This window comes from Myotis daubentonii, chromosome 13, assembly GCF_963259705.1.
Source record: "Myotis daubentonii chromosome 13, mMyoDau2.1, whole genome shotgun sequence".
Lineage (NCBI taxonomy): Eukaryota > Metazoa > Chordata > Mammalia > Chiroptera > Vespertilionidae > Myotis > Myotis daubentonii.
Window position 1 is genome coordinate 44,142,288 of NC_081852.1, and position 22,229 is coordinate 44,164,516.

The window sequence follows — 22,229 nt, forward strand, 5'->3', positions numbered from 1 at the left end:
ACATGGCCTTTCAGCGTATATCAACAAAACTATAATGATTTCCTTCTCTCTTGTAGGAAAAATATTTTGTTTTTAAGGGGTCCCGTAAGGCCCCATCTGGATGGGTTAATGAGAGGAAACAAAAAATGACCTGGTCCTGCCTTCAAAGGAGGAGTTCAGAGAAACTCTACGTCAACTTTGCCCAGAGGAAAATACCATTCCTTGCAGAAACAGCACCCCTCCGCCTCTGGATCACTCATCTCTGCTTCTAAGGGTAATAATTAAGAATTGAGCCCTAGCTGGTTTGGTTCAGTGGACAGAGCATCGGCCTGCGGAATGAAGGGTCCTGGGTTCGATTCAGGACAAGGGCACATGCCTGGGTTGCGGAGTTGGTCCCCAGTGTGGGGCATGCAGAAGGCAGCTGATTAATAATTCTCTCTCATCATTGATGTTTCTATCTCTCTCCCTCTCCCTTCCTCTCTGAAATCAATAAAAAAATATATAAAAAAAGAATTGAATGACCAAGGGCAGGTGAATATGACAACTTGTTTATTGGTTTTTAATAATATAGTTTCCAGGGCTCATGCCTGAATTTTTTTATTCCATTCATTTGTGATTGGGGCCTGAGAATCGGTATTTTTAATCTCTTTAGGATATTTGGCAGATGAGTTGGGTTTGGGGACATTTGCCCAGAGCGATCCATTCAGATTATGAAAAGAGTAACCAAAGTATACCCCACCAGCTCTCTGTCATGATTTTTCTTGCATGTGTAAGGGGGCATATTATTGTGTTCAAAGCTTTTTGTATGCCTACATTGATATTTTGATAAATTATTAAATGAAAATGTCTCTTCTATCTGGTTCCCCTTCCTCTGGTCCTTCTCAATCCCCTGGAATGTGTGAATTAGCTTTTGGAACCAAATGAGTTAGGTCAGAAGAGAATGCCAATTTACTTGATCAAGGCTTGTGTCACCAGAGCTCTGAAGAAAGATGCTCTGGTGTGTCAGCATTTCCCTTCATTACAGAACACCAGTGGTGGGCTTTAAGCTTAACTTAGCTGTGCAGAACTGAGGAAGACACCATTAACTACTGCTACTCTGGTTCAGAGTGTGAATGAAAGTAGGCATACATGGATACCAGTTTTGCTGACTATGGTAATCCCTTTTGTTAACAATCATCAAACAACCTTCTCAAAGGCCAACAGTGGAGGAGGAGAGAGAGCCCTGCGCTTGCATTTATGAGTTTCTCTTCTGCAGAGCCGGGGCATAAAGAGGCCTCAGAGACTGGAGAGCAGAAGGGTGGGAGGTGGGGAAATGGTGGGGGGAGGGGAGGGAGATCTGAAATCACACATTGCTCCAGGGAAAGCCATCTTTTCAAGCTGCTTGGCAATGGCCTAATTTCCATTCACATAGTTCCCCTGAGGGAAACAAACCAGTACTGAAAACCTGCCCAGAGATTGTTGTGCAGAGGCTCTCAGAACTCCTGCAGCCTCCTCAGGTAGGAACCGGCTTGAGGACTGCCTCAGCCAGACCTTCCCTGCTTGGCTGATGGGCAAGAGCATTAAGCAGGCCGTTGGACTGTGAAGACACACTTTTGGCTGGGGAGTACAGCACCAACCTGAAAGTACTGTGCTGAACATCCTGAAGCATGTATGTTCTCTGCCCACAGAAAACAGTCCCTTTCCCCTAAAAAATGGGGTCTGACCGAAGGTGTGGCCTGCAGGCAATTAGTCCAGGTGGTTTTTGATTCTCTTAATAAATGTCCCTTTTGTCTGGTAGAACATCTGTCTTGCTCCATGTCTCACTCATGGAGACATTTTACCACCAGCAGAGACTCCATGAATCTGGAGTTCATCTTTCTGGCTGTTCTCTCATTGCCTGACATCTCTGTGTTGCCATGGGAGGAGGAGGAAGTGAGTCAGGGAAGGGAAGCTGGAATTGGAATATCTTGGATGTAAGAGGTGGGGAATGTCATATGGGGAGGTGCATCTTGACTTCCAGATAAAAAACAGTCACTGTTCTAGAAATGTCTCCAGTGAAGCTGGGGGACTGGAAAAGGGAAGGGAGGGTGGATGATGCTCTGGGATCACAGTCATTCTCAGGGAAAGTCAATGTGCTTGAAAACTGGGTTGGTCCATTGTCTCCAAATATAATTCAAAGTTTTTGGGTTTGGTAAAAGTCAGGCCATGTTTTGCCAAACATTTTTTTTTTTTGCCCTAATTTCAAAGCCCATGTGTATTTTAAGGGAAATTTAATCCACATGTTTCTGATTCATTTACACTTAACTCATCAAAATATTGTTTTGTAAGAGCCATTTGATGTCCAAGAAGCCTCAGGAACCTTTTTTATGAGTCTTCTGAAAAAAACAGGAAGTCATGTTTTGCCAATAATAAATGAACTTGAACCCCAAAAGGCTCAATTTTGCTTCAATATTCACCAGGTTCCAATGTTCTGAACTTGGCTAAGGACCGCCGCTCCTCCCCAGAAACATACATTGCCTCAGCAGAATGGTTTCGAAAAAGGTTTCTCCCAGTCAAAATATATTTGTTCTATGAACAAGAAGACCTAAGGTGAGAACTGCCATGCTGTCACTGTCCGGACTTGTTACCTCTAGAACAGAAAGCAGAAAAGCACCTGCTGGTGGTGGTATGAGCATCTACCTTTTGCTCCCGAACCTATCATAAAAGACAATGCTCTCCTAGGTCAGAAATGACCCACAAGGCAAGGCTCTGCCATGGGAGACAGTGAGGCAACAAGTAGAGGTTGTATAGTCATCAGAGAGAGTATAAGAGGAATGTCTGTGTTGTATAGGATCCTGGGCCAAAATATCTCTAAGGGTTCTTCTCAAATGTAAAACTGTTTCACTATTAATGGTGTTATTGGCGTATAAGAGTAACGCATCAGAACTGTGGAATTCAATATAAGTGCAAATTACTGGCAAGATGCTTGGCACATAGCAAGTGTTCAATACACACTGGTGTGCAGGAGTTGTGTCTATAGACACTTTCTTTGGGTTATTCTACTGGTAAGTTTACACTTTCTCACCAGTCCCTGATTTGACCAAGGATATATATTTTCAGACTACTGGTCAAGACTGAACAGTATGAAGCCAACGTGCCCACTCTGGGACATTTTTGTGACCTTAGCCTTGTTGGCCACAAATAAATTGAGTCAGTAATGTTTCATGACTGTTGAAATATGAGTCAATTGAGTCATGACTGTTGTGGAGGATGAGGGGGTACAGACAGGGCACCTGGCTTCCCAGAGAGGAAGCAGAAACACTTCTTTTCTTGTGCCTACTTATGTGGGGTATCTGACACCCACTGACATGGAGGAGACCAGCATTCTTACCCAGTGCAGTGCATCCATTGAGGATTTTCTTTTCTAATGGGAACAAAAAGAACTTCACCCCAATTACTATCATTAGGGTCATGTGTGGAATGGATTAGTAAAGTCTTCCTTCCTTCCTTCCTTCCTTCCTTCCTCCCTCCCTCCCTCCCTCCCTCCCTCCCTCCCTCCCTCCCTCCCTCTCTTTCTATGTGGAGGAGGAACACTACTGATCAAAGCACAGTGGTACTATTTCCCCAGAGAGGTTCTGGAGTGACTCCCCATAGAAAGAAGAGGAGAGCTGGTGATGTAGAAACACTATTGAATCTAGGTGATTTGAGTAACTTGCTGGAGTCCTCATGCTAGTGAATATAGAATTCTTAACCCTGCCACCACACCTTCTCCTTCTGGCTGATGTGGTGATATCAAAGTGGAAGGGAGCTAAAAGTCTAAGTCAGAAGTAATGCCTTAATGCCCTATTTCTGCATTCATTCATTCATTCATCAAATATTTACTGAGAACTTCTTTATGCCAGTCACTATATTAGACACCAAGAATACAAAAACAAATGGGACACTGGCCCTGAGTTCATGGTATACTCAGAACATTAGTGACAACTTCCATGAAAACATAAAAGAACGTCAGGATGGACGCTTGGATGAGACAAGATGAGGAGCCCTCTGTGAAGACACTCAAGTCCTGTTAAACCCATGCTATTGACATTTTCCCCCGAGTCCTCAGACTTATAGTATAAAAGCCACAGACTGTTGTGCTTCCCAAAAGAGACAAAAGGTGCCAAGAATAATTTTTCTCTGTTGAAGCTGGGGGTCCACTTTTGGGTGGTTACTCCAGGGCCAAGGTGGAGACAAGGAATACAATGTTTCCTTGTGTGGTGATCAGATAACTTCAGGCCCAGGCCGTAGAGCAGTCACTCTCTGTCAGGTATTGGACTGAGCTTCCTGTTGAGCAAAAAGGATGTTGAAAACCTTTGGCCTCTGCCCAAACCAGTCTCCTCTCATCCACAATAGGGACTTGTATCTAAAGACAAGACAACTGGCCCCAGGCCCCCTATGCTCAGAGTGATTCTTTGAAAAATCTTATCATGATAAATTAACTAGCTTAGCTCTTCTCTCATCAAGGAAGGAGAAGGAGCGTCTGTTGTAACCTGACCGCTGGGGCTCTGTGCTATCCACTGCCCACATCAGCCCCTGATGGGCTTGCTGGAATGAAAGTATGGCTGGAGACACTTGTGCCCGGCCCCCACTCTGTTTCTCTGCGTTAAGAGAAAGAATTCTCTTTTCCAGGTCTGCCTGCTCTGCTCCTTAAACCTGAAATGATGTAAGAAAGCCATTTATAGTCTGAAGGGTTTGCATTAGGCTCAGTTTTAAGTTTTTACCCTTATGATACTCATGTTTTAAAACATTTTATCTGCCAAACTTTATTTACTGGTAATTACTTTTCCTGTTCTAAAGATAATTCTAATGACAGCCAGTGCTTCAGATAAGAGGGAGGAGGACAGCTACACATTACCTGCTATGCTGAGTTGTTGGAGGAGCAGCCCCTAAATCAGATTTTGTTTAACTTCTTAACCCTTAAAAAAGCTGAAAAGATTTTGAAAGGCTGAAAATGGCTCTGAAGCTGACATGACTACCTTGGGCACACCTTTCATCCTGGGGACCCCTGGTTTGGGATGCACTGGTCTGAGCTGAGTTTTCAGCTGATAGCTCTCCAGCATGTCTCTTAGAAATGTTGACGTACCATCTCCAGCTCTGCTGGTGGATCGTAGGAACAGAGTTTATGTCTCTTGCTGTGGTTTAGCCAGAAGCATACAAAAAGGCCTCTTGGCACAGAGGAAAAGCTCAGTAAATATTTGTTGGATGAAGTAAATGAATAAATGGCATGCATTTTTATGAATAAATACTGTAAGTGTGAGAAAGGAGTTCACTTGCAGAGAAGCTATTTATCAGAGAGCATTTGAAATACACGAAGAGCAGGTAGAATGTAATTCCAGAGGCAGTTTTCAGTGTCTTGAAGGGGTCCCAAATGGCATGGAATCCTAAGAGGGGCCCACAGCCTGAAGCCCCTAGGGTGGCTTCTTGTGCCATTGCTCTGAAGACTTACTTGTGGTGGTTGGTGCAGTGAGCATAAATCCTTAGTTTGTCCCGGATGACTCGGCCTGGCCGTGGCTTCCGCTGCAGCCCAGCCACGTGCACGGCCAAGACTTTGGGGCCGATCAAGCGCTTGTAGAGGAGAGAGAGCCAGTAATCCTGAGAAGAACAGAGACATGGAGAGTCAGGGGAAGATGCAGTTCAGGTATTTGAGTACACAGAGACCAGACAGACCAGAAAGTACTTCTTAGCAGGAGTAAAGCCTGGCCAAAGCGACTAACTCTGTAAGCATGGTCACCCGACAAAACGTTCACCCTTGTTGGTAGTGAAGCCAGCATTGTCTAAACAAAGAGACCTTCATTCCTAATGGGGGAATGTAAGTGTGTGTATGTCTATGTGGGGGGAGTGGGGGACGACTCAGAGCCACATACAATCAAATGAATCAAATTTTCATTTGAAATAAGTTTCATATGAAATAACAACTAGTTGGAGCCTTAAATTTTCAACTTTATTTTCCTATGACTATACTTTCATACTGGTTTATGGCTCTGTCTAATTGTAGAATGGAAGATCTCCAATCTTTAGGATTGCTACCAATATGCAAACCCAAAATGTTATTCTCCAAATATTGTCACTGAAGACGCCTGGTGAGGTGTGAGGGAGATGAAGCTGTTCCAGGTAGAGACTCCAGAATAACATTTGCAAACCCTAGTGCTAATTCTGGGTCACCTTCAATAATTCTACAATAAAAAGAACAATTGTAAACTAAAAAGAATGTGATGTTTTAACTATTGCATGGTCCATTTGGAACTGATTAATAAATATTCAATCTGTAACCCACACATGTATTTGAATTTACAAAAGCCTATTTACCCAACACTTTAATTTGTCTTCACTATTACCATATTTTGTTTCTGTATTTGATACAAATATAAAATTTGCATTTGCATCATGTAAACATTTATCACCTGTTATGGGGTAATGACTTCAGTGTTTACAACTCATCATGTAACACAGGGCTTCCTAATTTGTCTAGGGGCTCCCCCCCGCCCCCGCCACCTCCTGCAATTCTGGAATTCAGTGAATTCAAGGTCTTTAAGACATCAACCATGTCTTCTCAGCCTTCATCTTTCCAGGGGAAGCCTCTGAATAATATTTTTATCTTTCCTTGTGTCGCCATCTATAACATCAGCTGCTTAAAAATTTCTGGTAAGTTGCATAAATCAGAACAAAGTCTCAAAGCCTCTTTGACACCAGAATAGATCCAAATCTACCCTGAGTAGTGGGCTCTAAACCTTGCCAGACCATTTATCTTAATTAACTTTAAGTGGCCTTAGGATGACTATTACAGATAGTCTCTTATTATTTAAAATGGCAAATATTTCATCATTGTTAGGCAAATAGATACAAAATATCATTGGTTTAATTTGTTCTCATTTGATTACAATTTCTGTGTTTTTTATTGTTACTCTGTGATGTGTTTATCACAGTCACCCATATTCTAATGAGATGTCCACCATTTTCTTACAGATTTGTAACATATCCTATATAATAATAATAAAAGGCTAATATGCACATTGACTGAACGGCAGAATGACCGGTTGCTATGATGCGCACTGGCCACCAGGGGGCAGACACTCAATGCAGGAGCTGCCTCCTGGTGGTGAGTGCACTTCCATATGGGGAGTGCCACTCAGCCAGAGCTGGCTCATGGCTGGCCAGTGCAGAGGTGGTGGCAGGAGCCTCTCCCACCTCCGTGGCAGCACTAAGAATGTCCAACTAACAGTTAAGGCCTGATCCCTTGGGGGCCTAAGTCTTTAGTCAGACATCCCCCGAGGGCTCCCTGGCTGCCAGAAGGATGTCTGACTGCAAGCTTAGGCCTGGTCCCCCAGGGAGTGGGCCTAAGTCGACAAGTGGACATCCCCCAAGGGGTCCTGGACTGTGAATTGGCGCAGGCTGGGCTGAGGGACCACTCTCCCAGTGCACAAATTTTTGTGCACCGGGGCCTCTAGTCTTTTAATATTAGTGGTAAGAATCCTTTAGAATGTATGTGGAGCAAAAGTTCTGTCCAAGTTTGTACTTTGCCTTTTATTTCTTTTTATGACTTTTTTGACATGAAGAATTTAAAAAAATTTTACAGGAAAATATGTCAATCTTTTTCTCTCAATATCTTTCTTTTCTTTTATTCTTAGAAAGTCCTTCCTCACACAGGATCAGATAAAGCTTTACTTATATTTTTCTAGTTCTTATTGTTATTTTAAAATTTAATCTTTTAGTTCATTGAAAAATATTTTGGTGTATGATACTAGCCTTATTATTTTCTGAATACTGGTTGTTGTAGCATCATATAGTGAATAATCTATCCCTAAGTTCATCTTTATCACATATTTTTATATACATGTAAATATATACAAATATAAATAGTATTATCCTATATAATAAAAGCCTAATATGCTAAGTGTCTGGTCATCTGGTCGGCCGTTCAACCAATCAAAGTGTAATATGCTAATGATATGCTAAGGCCGCTCAAATGCTCACTATGACGTGTACTGACCACCAGGGGGCAGACACTCCAACTAGTAGGTTAGATTGCTGCTGGTGTCCAGCTGATCGGGACTGAGTGAGATGGGCCAGACACACCCTGGAGTCCTCCCGCAGCCCCTTTCTGTCCCCAATTGTGCAGTGGTGGGGTCCTTTGGCCTAGCCTGTGCCCTCTTGCAATCCAGGACCCCTCTGGGGATGTCAGAGAGCAGTTTCGGCCCGATCCCACAGGCCAGGCCGAGGGGCCCCACTGGTGCATGAATTCGTGCACTGGGCCTCTAGTGTCTATATATATAAAAGCCTAAGTGACCATCACAACCGAACGGATGACCAAACAGGCTGCATGGGGCAACTAGGCCAGCAGGGGGGTTAGTGAGGGGTGTCTAAATGACCGAGCAGCAGGCTGCATGGGGTGACCAGGCCCTTAACTGGGGGTGGCACGTGGGGGCGACCAGGCAGCGGGGGGGAAGCTGGGGGCAATGAAGCTGGCAGGGGGGGGCAGTTGGGGTGACTAGGCCAGCAGGGGGGGCAGTTAGGGGTGATCAGGCAGTCAGGCAGGTGAGCAGTTAGGAGCCAATGGTCCCAGGTTGTGAGAGGGATTCCGGATTGGAGAGGGTGCAGGCTGGGCTGAGGGAAAACCCCCCATGCATGAATTTTGTGCACTGGACCTCTAGTCTAATAAAAGCCTAATATGCAAATCGAGCAAACGGCCCAATGACTGGTCACTATGATGTGTACTGACCACTAGGGGGAAGACAATGCAGGAGCTGTCCCCAGCCTGCAGGCCCGCTGGTCACCCCACAGATCTGCCCTGATTGCTGGCCAGGCCGGGGGACCCTACCTGTGCACAAATTTCATGCACTGGGCTTCTAGTATTATATAATATGATATAGAATTATTTTATATAATATATTAGTAATTATATAATTATATATAATATACTATATCATGTATGATATATTATTTATTTTTTAAAATGTTTTTGTTGATTTTTAGAAAGAGGAAGGGAGAAGAATAGAGAGATAGAAACATCAATGACAGAGAGGAACATCATCAATTTGTTGCTTCCTACACACCCCTACTGGGGATCAAGCCTGCAACCTGGGCATGTGCCCTGACTGGGAATTGAACCTGTGACCTCTTGGTTCTTGGGTTGATGCTCAACTGCTGAGCCACGCCAGCTGGGCTGATATATCTTATTTTAATATATTACATTTACATATGTATTTACATATTATATATATTATATTATAATCTATAATACTGATTAAAAATATGTAAATATATGTATACTAGGGACCCAGTGCATGAATTCGTGCACCTTGAAAGGAACTATGGGCCACAAGGCTGCGGTGGGCACAGAAGCAGGTCTCAGCCCATCCTCTGTGCCCCTGCCCAGCCCCTCCTGTTATGGGCTCCGGACCCCTGTCTGCCCGCAGTCCCGCTCCAGCTGTCGCCACTCCCATGCCCGCTGACAACATGGAACGATTGGGGCTGGAGCTAGTAGCAGGTGTGAGTGGGTCCGGCGCTAATCTGGCAGCTGCCGCTCACAGCCGCTGACGGCGCCGAGTGATTGGGACCGGCACTGGGCTCTGGCAGTGGGTACGAGCAGTGGCTCTGGCACCAGCTGAGGGTGCGAGCAGGGCCAGCACCGGCAGTGGTGTGTGAACAACGGCTCCGGCACCAGCAGTGGGTGCAAACGGGGCTGGCACCTGCAGCAGGTGCGAGCGCCTAGCGGCGTGCAGGAGCAAAGAATTTTCAGTAACCACCAGAGGCTAGCCCTGATGACAGTGACTGGTGTCCTGCCTTGGTCTGGTGCCCCCTCTCACCTGCTCCACCATCCCGCTGTGGCCGATGCCCACCATGTTTCATGCCACCTGCTGTCTACACCTGCCATGTTCTGCGTGCAGCTCCTGGTGGTCAGCGCACATCATAGCAACTGGTTGTTCGGTTGTTCCACTGTTTGGTTTATTTGCATATTAGGGAGATATATATAGTTCTGCATCTGGATTTTCTATTTTCTTCCACTGAACCGTATTTCTTTATCAGTTTCACATCATTTTAATGATTAAAAATTACATTTTAATATCTACAGGTTTAAGTCCATTTCATTATAATTTTTCTTTCTTTGTTCAAATTTTCCTTAATTAGTCGTATCCATTTACTTTCCCAAATAAACTCAAGTAACTTTTTATAGTGTTTGTGGTTCTAGAGAACCTTGGGGCCTTAGTTTTATTCTATGTTTGGTTAGTCTGTTTATTTTCTATCTCATATGTTCTGCCAGGATGCTTATAGGAGTCACGTTTTATCCTTGATATTTGAACTTTTACCAGGAATGTGTCAATGTGGGTTTCTGCATTAATTTTCTGGTATTTGGGAGTGCTTTTGATAAGGAAGACTAAGGACTTTCTCCAACCTGTGAGAATGCTCTTTAAATAAAGCCTTACTCTTATTTCTTTCTGTTTGCTCCAGCCTCTGTTTCAGGAGTCTGTTAGATTTCCATCCTCAGTTCTACACAAGTATCATCTCTTTTCTGTTTTCTCTATGCAAGAAGAAGTCTCAAGTCTGTCCTGCACATTGTATATTTATTTTCCCCAGGATCTTTTCTGTCATTTATTACAGTTTTACTTCTCTTGTAATTTTTTCTTGTTTTATTTAGTTCACTTGATTGGAACTCATTTAATTTCCCCCCATTTTGTGTATACTATGTATATTTCTCATATACAGGAGGACATATGTACCTTATATGAAAGTACCTATCATCCACCTTAAAAGCTACAATAATATCCACACTATTGCATCTAGTTATGTGATTCTTCCCTTTCCTATTGTTGTGCTTTTCATTCCTTCAGCTAATATTTGAATTCTGTCTTAAGCAATATATTAGCTTGTTAGCTTTTAAAAACTGGTGTCATGCGATATGTAATTTTCTATAACTTACTTTTTTACAATATGCTTCTAGGATTCATCCAGGTTGTTATACTACCACAGTTTATTTATTTTCAATGTTGCATGCTTCATTGTGTGAACATACTATAATGCATTTATCCATTCTCCTGCTGATGGATATTTGGGTTGTGTCCAGAGTTTTGCTATCATGAACAATGTAGCCTTCAACATTCTTGCTCCTGTTTCCCAAGGTGCAGGTGAAGCAACCTGGAGAAGCATTGCTCCAACCATGACCGGAAACCAGCAGCAGCCTCATCACTGTGTGCTTCGTAGAATTGCAGATTTACAGACTTTACCCAAGACCTATTGGATCAGAATCTTCAGAGGCGGGGCCTCCAGACTGTATAGCTCTCCAGGGAATTCTGCTGCTCATTAAAGTTAGAGAAGCCCCGTAGCACTGTTGAGAGCAATACCTAAGAGTGGAATTGCTGTGTCCTGCACAGATATAAAAATATTCAACTCTATAGGCTAATGCCACATTATTTTCCAAAGTGATTCCAATTATTCCAACTTATACTTCCTTCAAGAAGTGTCTGAGTTCCTTTTGATTCACATTGTTGCCAACATCTGTTATTTTCATACTTCTTAATTTTTGCCAATCTAGTGGGCATATAACATCTAGTTCTTGTTGTTTGTTAAATAGTCCTTCCTCATGACTAGTTCATAAAGATATTTTATATTTTCTTTTAAAACTTTTAATGTTTTTTCATAGTTACATCTTTAATCAACCTAAAATTTATCTAGGTTATGGTATAAGTATCTAATTTCATATTTTTCCATATGAATAGTAAGTTATATCAGCATCATTTATTAAATGGGTCTCTCCTTTCTTTAGTGATCTGCAACGCTCTCTGTATCATAGATCAAACTTCCACATACTCGTGGGTTTATTTCTGGGCTATTCTGTCCTGTACCACTACTGCATTTAAAAAAATAGCTGTAACCAGTTTGGCTCAGTAGATAGAGCGTCGGCCTGTGGACTGAAAGGTCCCAGGTTTGATTCCAGTCAAGGGCATGTACCTTGGTTGTGGGCACATCCCCAGTAGGAGGTGTGCAGGAGGCAGCTGGTCAATGTTTCTCTCTCATTGATGTTTCTAACTCTCTATCTCTCTCCCTTCCTCTCGGTAAAATCAATAAAATATATTTTTTAAAAAATAAGTAATTTTATTTCAGAGAGGAAGGGAGAGAGAGAGAGAGATAGAAACATCAATGATGAGAGAGAATCATTGATTGGCTGCCTTCTGCACACCCCACACTGGGGATCGAGCCCGCAACCCAGGCATGTGCCCTGACCAGGAATCGAACCGTGACCTCCTGGTTCATAGGTCAATGCTCAACCAATGAGCCATGCTGGCTGGCCACCATGAATGCAGTTTTAATTACCATCCTATATAATAAAGAGGTAATATGCAAATTAACCCTCACACCCTCACAAGATGGCTGACTATGACCAAGCCGGCAGGGGGGTTAATGAGGGACAACCAAACAAGTGAACAAGCAGGCTGCATGGGGCGACCAGGCTGGCATGGGGGGCTGTTAGGGGTGACCAGGCCGGCAGAAGGGGCCAGCTGGGGGTGACCAGGAAGGCAGGCAGGTGAGCGATTAGGAGCCAGCAGTCCAGGATTGTGAGAGGGATGTCCGACTGCCGGTTTAGGCCCGATCCTGGCAGTCAGACATCCCCAAGGGGTCCCGGATTGGAGAGGGTCCAGGCTGGGCTGAGAGGAGCCCCTCCCCCCCCGCACGAATTTCGTGCACCAGGCCTCTAGTTGTCTTATATGTAATGAAATTTGGTAGAGCAAGTCCTCCTGTCTTATTCTTCAGTAATGGCTTTGCTAATCTTGGGCCTTTACTCAGTCATAGACATTTCAGAATCAGATTATCACATAGCTAAACAAAATCTACTGAGAACTTGGAATTTCATTGAATTCACGGATCAAATGAAGAGAACTTTATTTCTATGATATCGAGTCTTCTTATCAATAAATATGAAAGAGACTGAAAACAACAACAACAACCTCCTTCCACTCAGGGATCTTTCTTCTCTCCTTCCTTCCTTTCTTTCCTTCCTTCCTTTGAAAGTGGAAGTTCATAATAATGTCTTTTTTTTCTATTAAGAAAGTATCCTATATCTTTTATAATGGAAGTAAATCTTGAAAGAAGAAGAAAACATGGAAAACATTTCAATTCAGAGACTAAAATCAGAACACATTTTATTTTTAGAAGCTTCCTATTCACCATTTAGTAGCAAGCATGGCAATAAGGAGAATCCAGTGTTAAGCCCCAAATTTGCTCTGTTGGCAGATTCACTGATTTTTTATTTCTAGATAAAGCACTTTTAAAGTGTTTATACATTTCCTTTCTCCCTGCCTATCCTTTGGTATTGTATGAAAACTATTTGTGATGAATCTCTTCACTTCTACTTCCAAAAGTAGACAAAAAGAAAGCCTTCATTTTCCAGCCCCTACCTCCCCCCCCTCCCCCCCCCCCCCCCGCCCCACCGCCACCACCTCCCAGAATTCAAGGATAATGTGCCCAGGTAAAACATGTTCTAGGCAATAGCTGTGTGCCTCTTGTATGGTGTAGGAAAATGTTTACTTTTTGTTTTTTAAAAATATCTGTTCACAGTTAAGTCATATATGTCATTTAAGCACACCTACATTTGTAATAAAATTATGTGAATAGGCATGTAAGCAATAGATTGATAAACATAAAATTTGGGATAATAGTTACCTTAAGATGAGCAAGAGAAATATGAAAATAGGATATGAGAGAACTTATCAATTCTATTCTTATCAAAAACATTGTCAAAAAAGCAATGTTTTAGTTTTGGGGTTGGGCGGCGGATTCACAGGTGCTGATTGTATTGTTTTGCTTAAAAAGTAGCATGCATGCATGGATACTCTTTTGAATGTGCCAAATAATATACTGAAAAGATAGTAAAGAATAAATATGTAAACATTTGTTATGAGAACTTCCTTTCTGAAGATGACATCATTGATCCACCCATAGGCTGACATCTCTTTGAACTGTTTTACCCAAAGGGAGATGTGTTTATGGTGACTTGCTCTTGGTTCATCATCTCTTCCCTCAGGGGACTAAAGGATTTTGGTTGTTAAGTCAGTTGATGGTAGGTTAAAAACCAAGGGGAATGTGAAACTTTTACCTTTACATAGCTACATGCACCATTTACAGTCTCCTTTCTCACATGTATTCTCCAATTCCCTACTTATCCTTCTTCTCCTCTTTAAACTCTCCATCCTCCCTCTTTCGCTGTCCTTATCTCTCCCTCATGTAAACCAACTCTTAGCTGACTCAAATTGTATTTCCTTCCTCCCTCCCTTCCTTTTTCCCTGCTTCTGCCCCCCTCTCTCTCCTTTCTCACTCTTTCTTTTATTTTACTATGAATATGTGCCTATATAATCATAAATAAAATTAACTAATATGATCTCTAAATATCTCTTAAGGAAATGACACAAAAAAGCAGAAAAATTGTCTTTATGCATAGAACAGTAGAAAAGAAAATAAAGAATGCACACACATCTCAAACAACAACAAAAAGGTTATTGTATAAAAGATGGAATATAATGAGAAGTTTTCAGATAATAAGAGTCCTCAAGAAGGAAAGCAAATATAATGGCTTTTTAAGTCAATAAAAAATCCACAGCAAGGAATGCATTGCAATTTTCAAGGGACAAAGAGAGACACAAACAGACATTCTTTAAATGTATCAGACATGAGAAGAGATTGAAGAAAAATAGTGTCCATTTATTAGTTGGAGAGGGAAAACTAATAGAAGATGACACTGAAATGACAGAGGTTTTAAATCTTTTCTTTTTCTTGAGTATTTGTCAAAAAGTCAATTGTCTGAAAGCTAGACAAAGCAATATATGGAGGAGTAAGTTGAACCAAAATAAATGGGAAAAGAGAAAGAAACTGACAGAGGGTTGCAGAATTTACTGGATTAATCGCTGAATCATGTACTCCTCGAGGTCTAAGATTATTTACCCATTCCTACAGCCCATGCCTAGCAGAGTGCCTGGCCTATCTATAGGCGGTGTTAGAATTCAATTATGAATTGAATTCAGACAATATTTAAGGCTCTATCTAGGCAGTAGGGTTACAGTGGTGAATAAGGCACATAATTTCTTGCCATCATGAAGTTTATAATCTAGCGAGAAAGTCCTTACGCCAACGAGTTAGGTGATTAATTAATTTTAATAGTACTAATGACAATTGAGGAATCTATGATACCTGATAATAGAAGATGTGACCCAGTCTGTGAATAGGGACAGCCAGGGAATGAGTTTCATGGAGTGACATTTAAGATTTGAGAAAAAGAGAGGAGGGGATAGAGAGAGTCTTGGGCAAGAGAAAGAGCTTATGTAAAGGGTTGACCTGGGGAAGAATTGGAATGTTTGAGAATCTGAAAGCAGACTAATTCAGCTTGGAGCTCAGCAAGTGAATACAAGATGAGGATCGTAGGTCCAGGTTGATATAGACCTCAGGATTTTAGAACCACTGCAGAATTTTAAGAGATAAAGTGACATTATTCAATTTATATTTAGCAAGTTGACTTTCACAGCTGTGCAGAAAATGGATTGAAGAAAACCATTTAGGTTAGTTGGAAGAAAGATAATGGTAATCTGATCAAGGTGAGGAAATTAAATTAGAGATAACATGAGGGAGTTGAGAATATTTAGGAGATAAAATTGATTGGAATTGATGATTGATTGGATATAAAGAAAGAGTATTAAACAGGATTCACAGCTTTGTAAATGCCCAAATCCTTAATTCCAGAGGGTGGGATGGCTCCTGGCAGCACAGCAAGAAGAGCTGTATTTCCCTTCTGTCCTCAACACCACCTCCTCCCAACCCAATCTCAGCCCACAAAATCTTGGTGAGATCAAGTTCTGCCAGGGATAAGTGAGATAAATAAAGAAAATACCTGAAAGAAAACAGTCAAACAGTGTAATAGTAATATCTAACAAATGTGCACTGGCTAAATCTTTCCTAATGTGTCCCAGAACTTTAGTTCTGAAGTACTGTTTTATCATTTTTAGTACATATGAATCCAGTGTATATTTTTGAAATGCTTTGTCTTTATCCACTTACTTCACTCATTATTTCTCACACTTGCTATTTCTACTAATCTAGAGCTGGGCAAGGGGGCCCTTGCTTTAGAGAGCCAAGCTCTGGCCCATCTTCAGCTGCCCCCCTCTCCATCGGGTAAGAACTTTAGAGAGCCAAGGACCCATGCCTCTTTGTAGACCATGTTCTGAATCCCCATGATCCCAGAATTCTCTGCTCAGATAGGCCCTCACATGTTGTCAGGGCTTGCGTGGACATCAACCTGGAGCCTGACTTCCTGAGAGTGGACCATAGCGCTGGAGCTTGTACCACTGGTCTAGAAAGGTGGCAAGGGGAAGCTACTTATGGAGGTGTGAGCAGGGCTTGGGCTTGCCAACTAGGTTTTCCACATTGCATGACCATAAGACCCTTGATGATACACTACAGAACTAGGTGTGAGAAGGGGTGCAGGGATGTGGCTCTGGGCTCTGACCAACCCAGTGAGAGCTGCGAATACATTCTTTTATTTCACAAGCATTTTATGAGCACATATTAGTGGTATTCAAGATATTCTGTTTAGCTTGAGTGATACAAAGATGAACAAGAAGTCTTCCTCTCCTGAAGGAACTTAGTGGCCAAGATACATGTACACAACTCTCTAAAATGAGACTCACTAAAGTAAACACCACATGAGCAGGAACCACTTGTTTTGGGAATTCAAAAGAGGAAGCAATTAATTATGATGAGGGAGTTGGAGAATGCGTCACAGAAATAAATGTGGAGAAATAATTTGCTTACAGTTGAAAGATATATACTCAAACCCTAAAAAGTTATTTATTATATACAAACCTGTTTCTTCATAGGGGTTTAATAAGATGCTACACCTGGAAACATCTATTATAGTGCCTGATTTATAATTTAATAAATATTGCTTATTTTTCTCCTTATTCCTGATTTTTTTTGCCTCATGAAAATAGAATAGTTATCTTATAGTATGTTCACAGTTATGTCTCAAGTTGCCCCAAAACATAAACTTAACTGGTGTGTGTGTGTGTGTGTGTGTGTGTGTGTGTGTGTGTCTGTGTGTGCACTTGTGTGCATATTTTGGAGTCTGATGATGGTTTCAAGGAAGCTCCCTGAGATCAGGGCTTATCTTTGCATTGTGTGAACAAGAATGTTGGTATTCAAGAAGTGTCCTATGAGTTGTTATCAAATAAAGATTCAACCTCCTGATGCCTGGGAGGGCTTCCAGTGCTGAATAACAGTGAAAAGATAGCTTTGCAAGGTCTGAAGGTCATGGTTTTCTTGAGCAGGCCTCACTACAGGTGCTTAAACCTGTTTAATTCCAACATTTCCTGCTTCTGGAAAGTACACATGTACTGATGTGTGTCAGCAAAACAGCAAGTATTTTTCCTTCATAGAACCTCTTTTTGAATGTCCAAAGTTTTAAAACCCAATTAACTCTAGTGGGTACAAATGCTGCACCAGTGGCCACACTTTATCTAGATATCTGACCTTCGAGAGCCAAGAAGAAATGAACTAGAACGTCACCATGGCCCTCTGCGCCAGACATGGCAGTGTGCCAGAGCTCACATGTAAGGGGGAGAATCCTACTGTTCTGACCTTCTCCACAGAGAGGGAACTGCAGGACAGATCCAGGAAGTTTCCACAGGACTATAGTGCCTTTGGAAATACTGAAAGCGACTCTTTCCCATACTGCTCTTTGCAGAGGGAGTGAAATCCCTCCATTCCCATTGTTTGACCACCTTACTTAAAACATACAATGGTTCCCCAGTGCTTGTAAGCAAGAGACTGAGACAAATGGTTTTAATACAAACTGGGCCCTTTCACCTTGCCTTTCATGCTCAAGGACATTGATTTTTTTCCCCTCCCACCATGGGCAGGGCCTTCTTGTTTCTCTAATTCCTCCCATTCACATCCCACACACCTCTTCCCAACAGGTGCGCATGCACGCGCGCGCGCACGCACACACACACACACACACACACACACACACACACACACCTCACATGCACACCACACACTTCAGACGCTAGCTTTAGGGTCACTTTCTCAGGGATTGCTTCCTGGACCACCCCCAACCCCCCACCTGAGCTAAATCACATTTATGTGTTACATGTTCTCAGAGAACCATTTCTTTCTCTTAGGACACTTGATTCAGTTTCTTTTGCACATTTATTGATAGAATTTCTGATTCATATGTCTCTTCGCTTCTAGACTATGAATTTCATGATGATGGGACTGTGTCTTCTCACTGTTGTATTCTCAGAGGCTAACACAACACCTATTTTCCCTTTGGCCTGGCCCTCTGCCCCTTGTTTTTCCTATGCATCTGTAGATAGACTTCAGATGATCTACGCGAAACAAAATTACAGAATTTTTTTTGTACTCAGCCCCATCAATCCAAGACCTCAGTAAGGGTGGAGGGCATTGGCTCAGTTGGGGCTCGGTGGAGCAGCCAGTGAGGAACTTCATCATTTGCTGAGCACCTGTGATGCGCTGAGCAAATAGAAAGAACTAAGACACAGTCTCACACTTGGGGGACCTCACTGTTTAGCTGGGCAAAAGCCAGGATGGTGTCTCAGTGGAGTTTTTCAGCTAACTCCGAGGTCCCACCTCTTCTTCCTGAATTGACTCATTCTTTGTGTGTTGGTAGGCAGAAGGAGGTAAGCCCTTGTAGGTTTGAGCAGATCCTTTTTCTCCCCAAACTTATCCCCTTATAGCTTTTTTGTAATAAAAGTATTTATTTGTGCAAGTCGTGAAAATTAAGTGCACATGTGGTACTTGGAGAAGAGGCTTTATAATAATGCATTTCTGGGCAGGCTACAGAAGCCGAGCTAGTGGAGAGATTTCTGGAAGGGCATTTGGAGAGGAATTGATTTATTCCTTCATCCATGGAGGCAAAATGCTAGCACCTTTCTGGTTACAAAGAGTAGAATCGAGTCGGTGAAATCAGTCACAAGACAACCACAGCTTTAACAGCCAACAGAAGGGCCAACCAGAGGAGACATTTTGTTGACAGCCTCTCTGATGAGCGCAGGGGATTCAGAATACAAAAGTGAAGGTGGTCTCTACCCAGACAGCTCCAGGAAAGCCTGTGGAACACTGCCTACACAGCACTGCCCACAAGCTATTGTGCAGCTGTTTCAATTAAAGAATTAAACTATATCTGAGTAGCAGCAACATCCATGAGAGCCAAATTGGATTTCTCCTTGGAAAACAAGCTACAGACCACATCTTTATTGTGCAGACACTCATTAGCAAATATGTAAAAAATACCAGTCAGAGAAACATGTTTTCCTGCTTTGGAGGTTTTTTATTTTATTTTTTTATTGAGTTTATTGGGGTGACATTGGTTAATAAAATTATATCGGTTTTAGATGTACAATTCTATAATACATTATCTGCATATTGTATTGTGTGTTCACCACCCCGAGTTAAGTCTCCTTTCATAACCATTTATCCCCTCGCCCCCTGCCCTTTACCTTTGCCTACCTTTCTCCACCCCCATTTTCCTCTGGTAATCACCATATTCTTGTCTGTGTCTATGAGTTGTTTTTTCTTAATCCCTTTACCTTTTTCACCAAGCTCCCTAAACCCCTCCCCTCTAACAGTTGTCGGTTTGTTCTGTGTATCTATGAGTCTGTTTCTATTTTATTTGCTAGTTTATTTTGTCATTAGATTCCACATATAAGTGAAATCATATGGTACTTGTGTTTCTCTAACTGGCTTATTTCACTTCGCATAATACTTTCCAGGTCCATCCATGCTGTTGGAAAAGGTAAGATTTCCTTCTTTTTTATGGCGGAATAGTATTCCATTTTGTAAATGTACCACAGCTTTTTTATCCACTCATCTACTGATGGGCACTTAGGCTGCTTCCAAATCTTGGCTATCAAAAAAAAAGTGCTGCAATGAACATAGGGGTGCATATATTCTTTTGAATTAGTATTTTGATAATTTGCATACAACTTAAGTGCTCTTATATTAACATTTAAGCCACATGCACAATATAAGGATGGATGGCAAAATTCATGCTAATTATTTAAAATTTTAATTTTTCTTTACTTAGAACAACAAGAAATAGCTAAAGTCAAGAGACTGGCAAAAAGGAAAAAAAGCTTTATATTTTAGTAACTTTAATGCCACTTTTTGAAGTTGAGGTTCCACACTTTTATTTTGTATGGGGTCCTACAAATAATGTAGATGGCATGACCAGCCCTCCCTTATCAACTCTATAGAATTGCAATATCCCCTTCTTGATGTATGCTATGTATATACTATAAAATAGGGTGGGAGTCCAGAAAACACAAGAGAGACTTGATGGGAAGGCAGTTCTAAAGGAGATCCAAAATGGCTTTTGACTATAAAAGGAAAAGCCAGAGAAAGAGAAGTAAAGATGGTAGTTGCTAATTAAGGGGAACAGAGGGATTTTCTTTTGGTGAAAATTGATTTTGATGGGTGAGACCCCAGAGAAAGCAAAGCGGACTGTGGGCTGCTATAGTGACTAACATCTTAGTTATCTGGATCTCAGAAGGGCAGGAAGTGAAACGTGGTGGTGGGGTGGTCTGGGAGCATGTGAACTTAGAAGGACGAGACTAGTAGAAATATTTTATCTCCATAAAGGAATTTGAGTATTTGGCAGCATGACGAAAATAGTGTTGGCAGCTTTTAACACTGACCATGAATAATGTCTGAACGTTAAACTTTTTATGCAACTCTCTAGTAAGAGTACCTACACTGTAGGTTAGATGCTCCCATGAGTGAGAGGAAAAATTACATGAAGGCTTGTCTAAGAATGCGTTGTCTAAGATGTAATTTTCCAACATTACACACTCTTAGTCACCCCTCAGAACAGGGATATGATGATTGCCATCAGACCTCAGGTGAAAAGTCCACAGTCTTAGAAGTGAGACTTCCAGTTTTTTATGGCCTTCGATATGGTCAGATGTGGAAGACAATTATGTGTGCTATTTAAGGACCTGGGGCTGAGGGGAAGGTATAGGAGAAAACTGGGTATAACAGGGGAAATGTCAGCTCTGTGAGAACAATGATTAGAAGTAAGGTCTAGATAGAATCTTTGCCTTTATTGTGAGTTATTTGCATAGGCGATAGAGAAAATTATTGACAATTCTTATAAAGAAAACTGTGGTGTAGCTGTGAAATAGAAATGTGCATAAGTCATTTATACAAATGTCATTGCTCTCAGAACAATAACAATCACATATATCAGATATATCAGATCAACTGTGGTGTTTTATTTTGATTACAACACTAACTCCAATACTAAATTAAACTCTATGGTATGATGTTTAACACTAGTCATGGGGAACCAGTCTCATTCCAAAATCACATTTCCTTGGTTCAGATTTCAGTGCCTGTGCACATGAAGCATGGCAATCTGCTCACAGCTTCAACAATAAATACAGAGAACATTGTTTCTGAAGGACGTGGATGCTAAAATACAGAACATGGTCATCATTAAGTTTACAGATGATGCTAATGGGAAGAAGGGTGGGTTAGGAATTCCAAATAGGAATAAACTCAGGGTAGAGGCCTGGAGAGAAAATTTTAATCACACAAGTGATTGATGGTGAAGGACTGCCTTTCTGTGGTCAAGACTAAATTAGGATCAGGGCTCATTGGAGAGGGGAGGTGAAGCTGGTAGAAAGTTCTGGGGTCCAGAACTCTGGAAAAGGACCCAACGTCCAACTATGCTAATATCAATTCAAGTCCCTTGCCAGGATTTTCAGCCAGTCCACCTTTGCTTGGAGAGGAGTGGAGAGCTCAAATCCACTTGGGAGTTTGTATAGTATTGATGTAATTTAGGAAATTACTATCCTAGGGATTGTATAAAAGGAGGCAGAATGTAAAAATGGTTTCTCTCTTATCCTTTCTCCTCCTCAACCAATCCACCTACTTGTCCTTTCTTTTCTACTCTACTATTTCTCTCAGCCATCCCCTCTGCCCTCTTCATTGCCATTACCCTATTCTGAGCCATCGCTGTTTCTCATATTCTTTGTAGTAACTTTCTGTCTAGACTCCCTGCCTTCACTCTTATAATTCATTTTCCACAAAGCAATTAAAGTCATCCTCCTGAAACTTAAATCAGAACATATCTGTTCCTTGTTAAAGCCCTTCACTGGCTGCCCATTGCTCTTAGACTAAAATCCAAGCTTCTTGTGGTGATCTGCACACTCTGCATGATCTGCCTGCTGCTTAGCTCTCCAACCCCATTT

The 22,229-nt window shown here is 41.8% G+C and overlaps 1 protein-coding gene across 1 annotated transcript in view; it reads right to left on the reverse strand.

Annotated features, from left to right (window-relative positions):
* HPSE2 (heparanase 2 (inactive)) overlaps positions 1 to 22,229 on the reverse strand; it is a 533,452-nt gene that overhangs the window by 23,036 nt on the left and 488,187 nt on the right. The window contains exon 10 of the mRNA XM_059661921.1: positions 5,426 to 5,571. Coding sequence (XP_059517904.1) covers positions 5,426 to 5,571 — 146 coding nt within the window. The remainder of the gene's footprint in view (positions 1 to 5,425; positions 5,572 to 22,229) is intronic.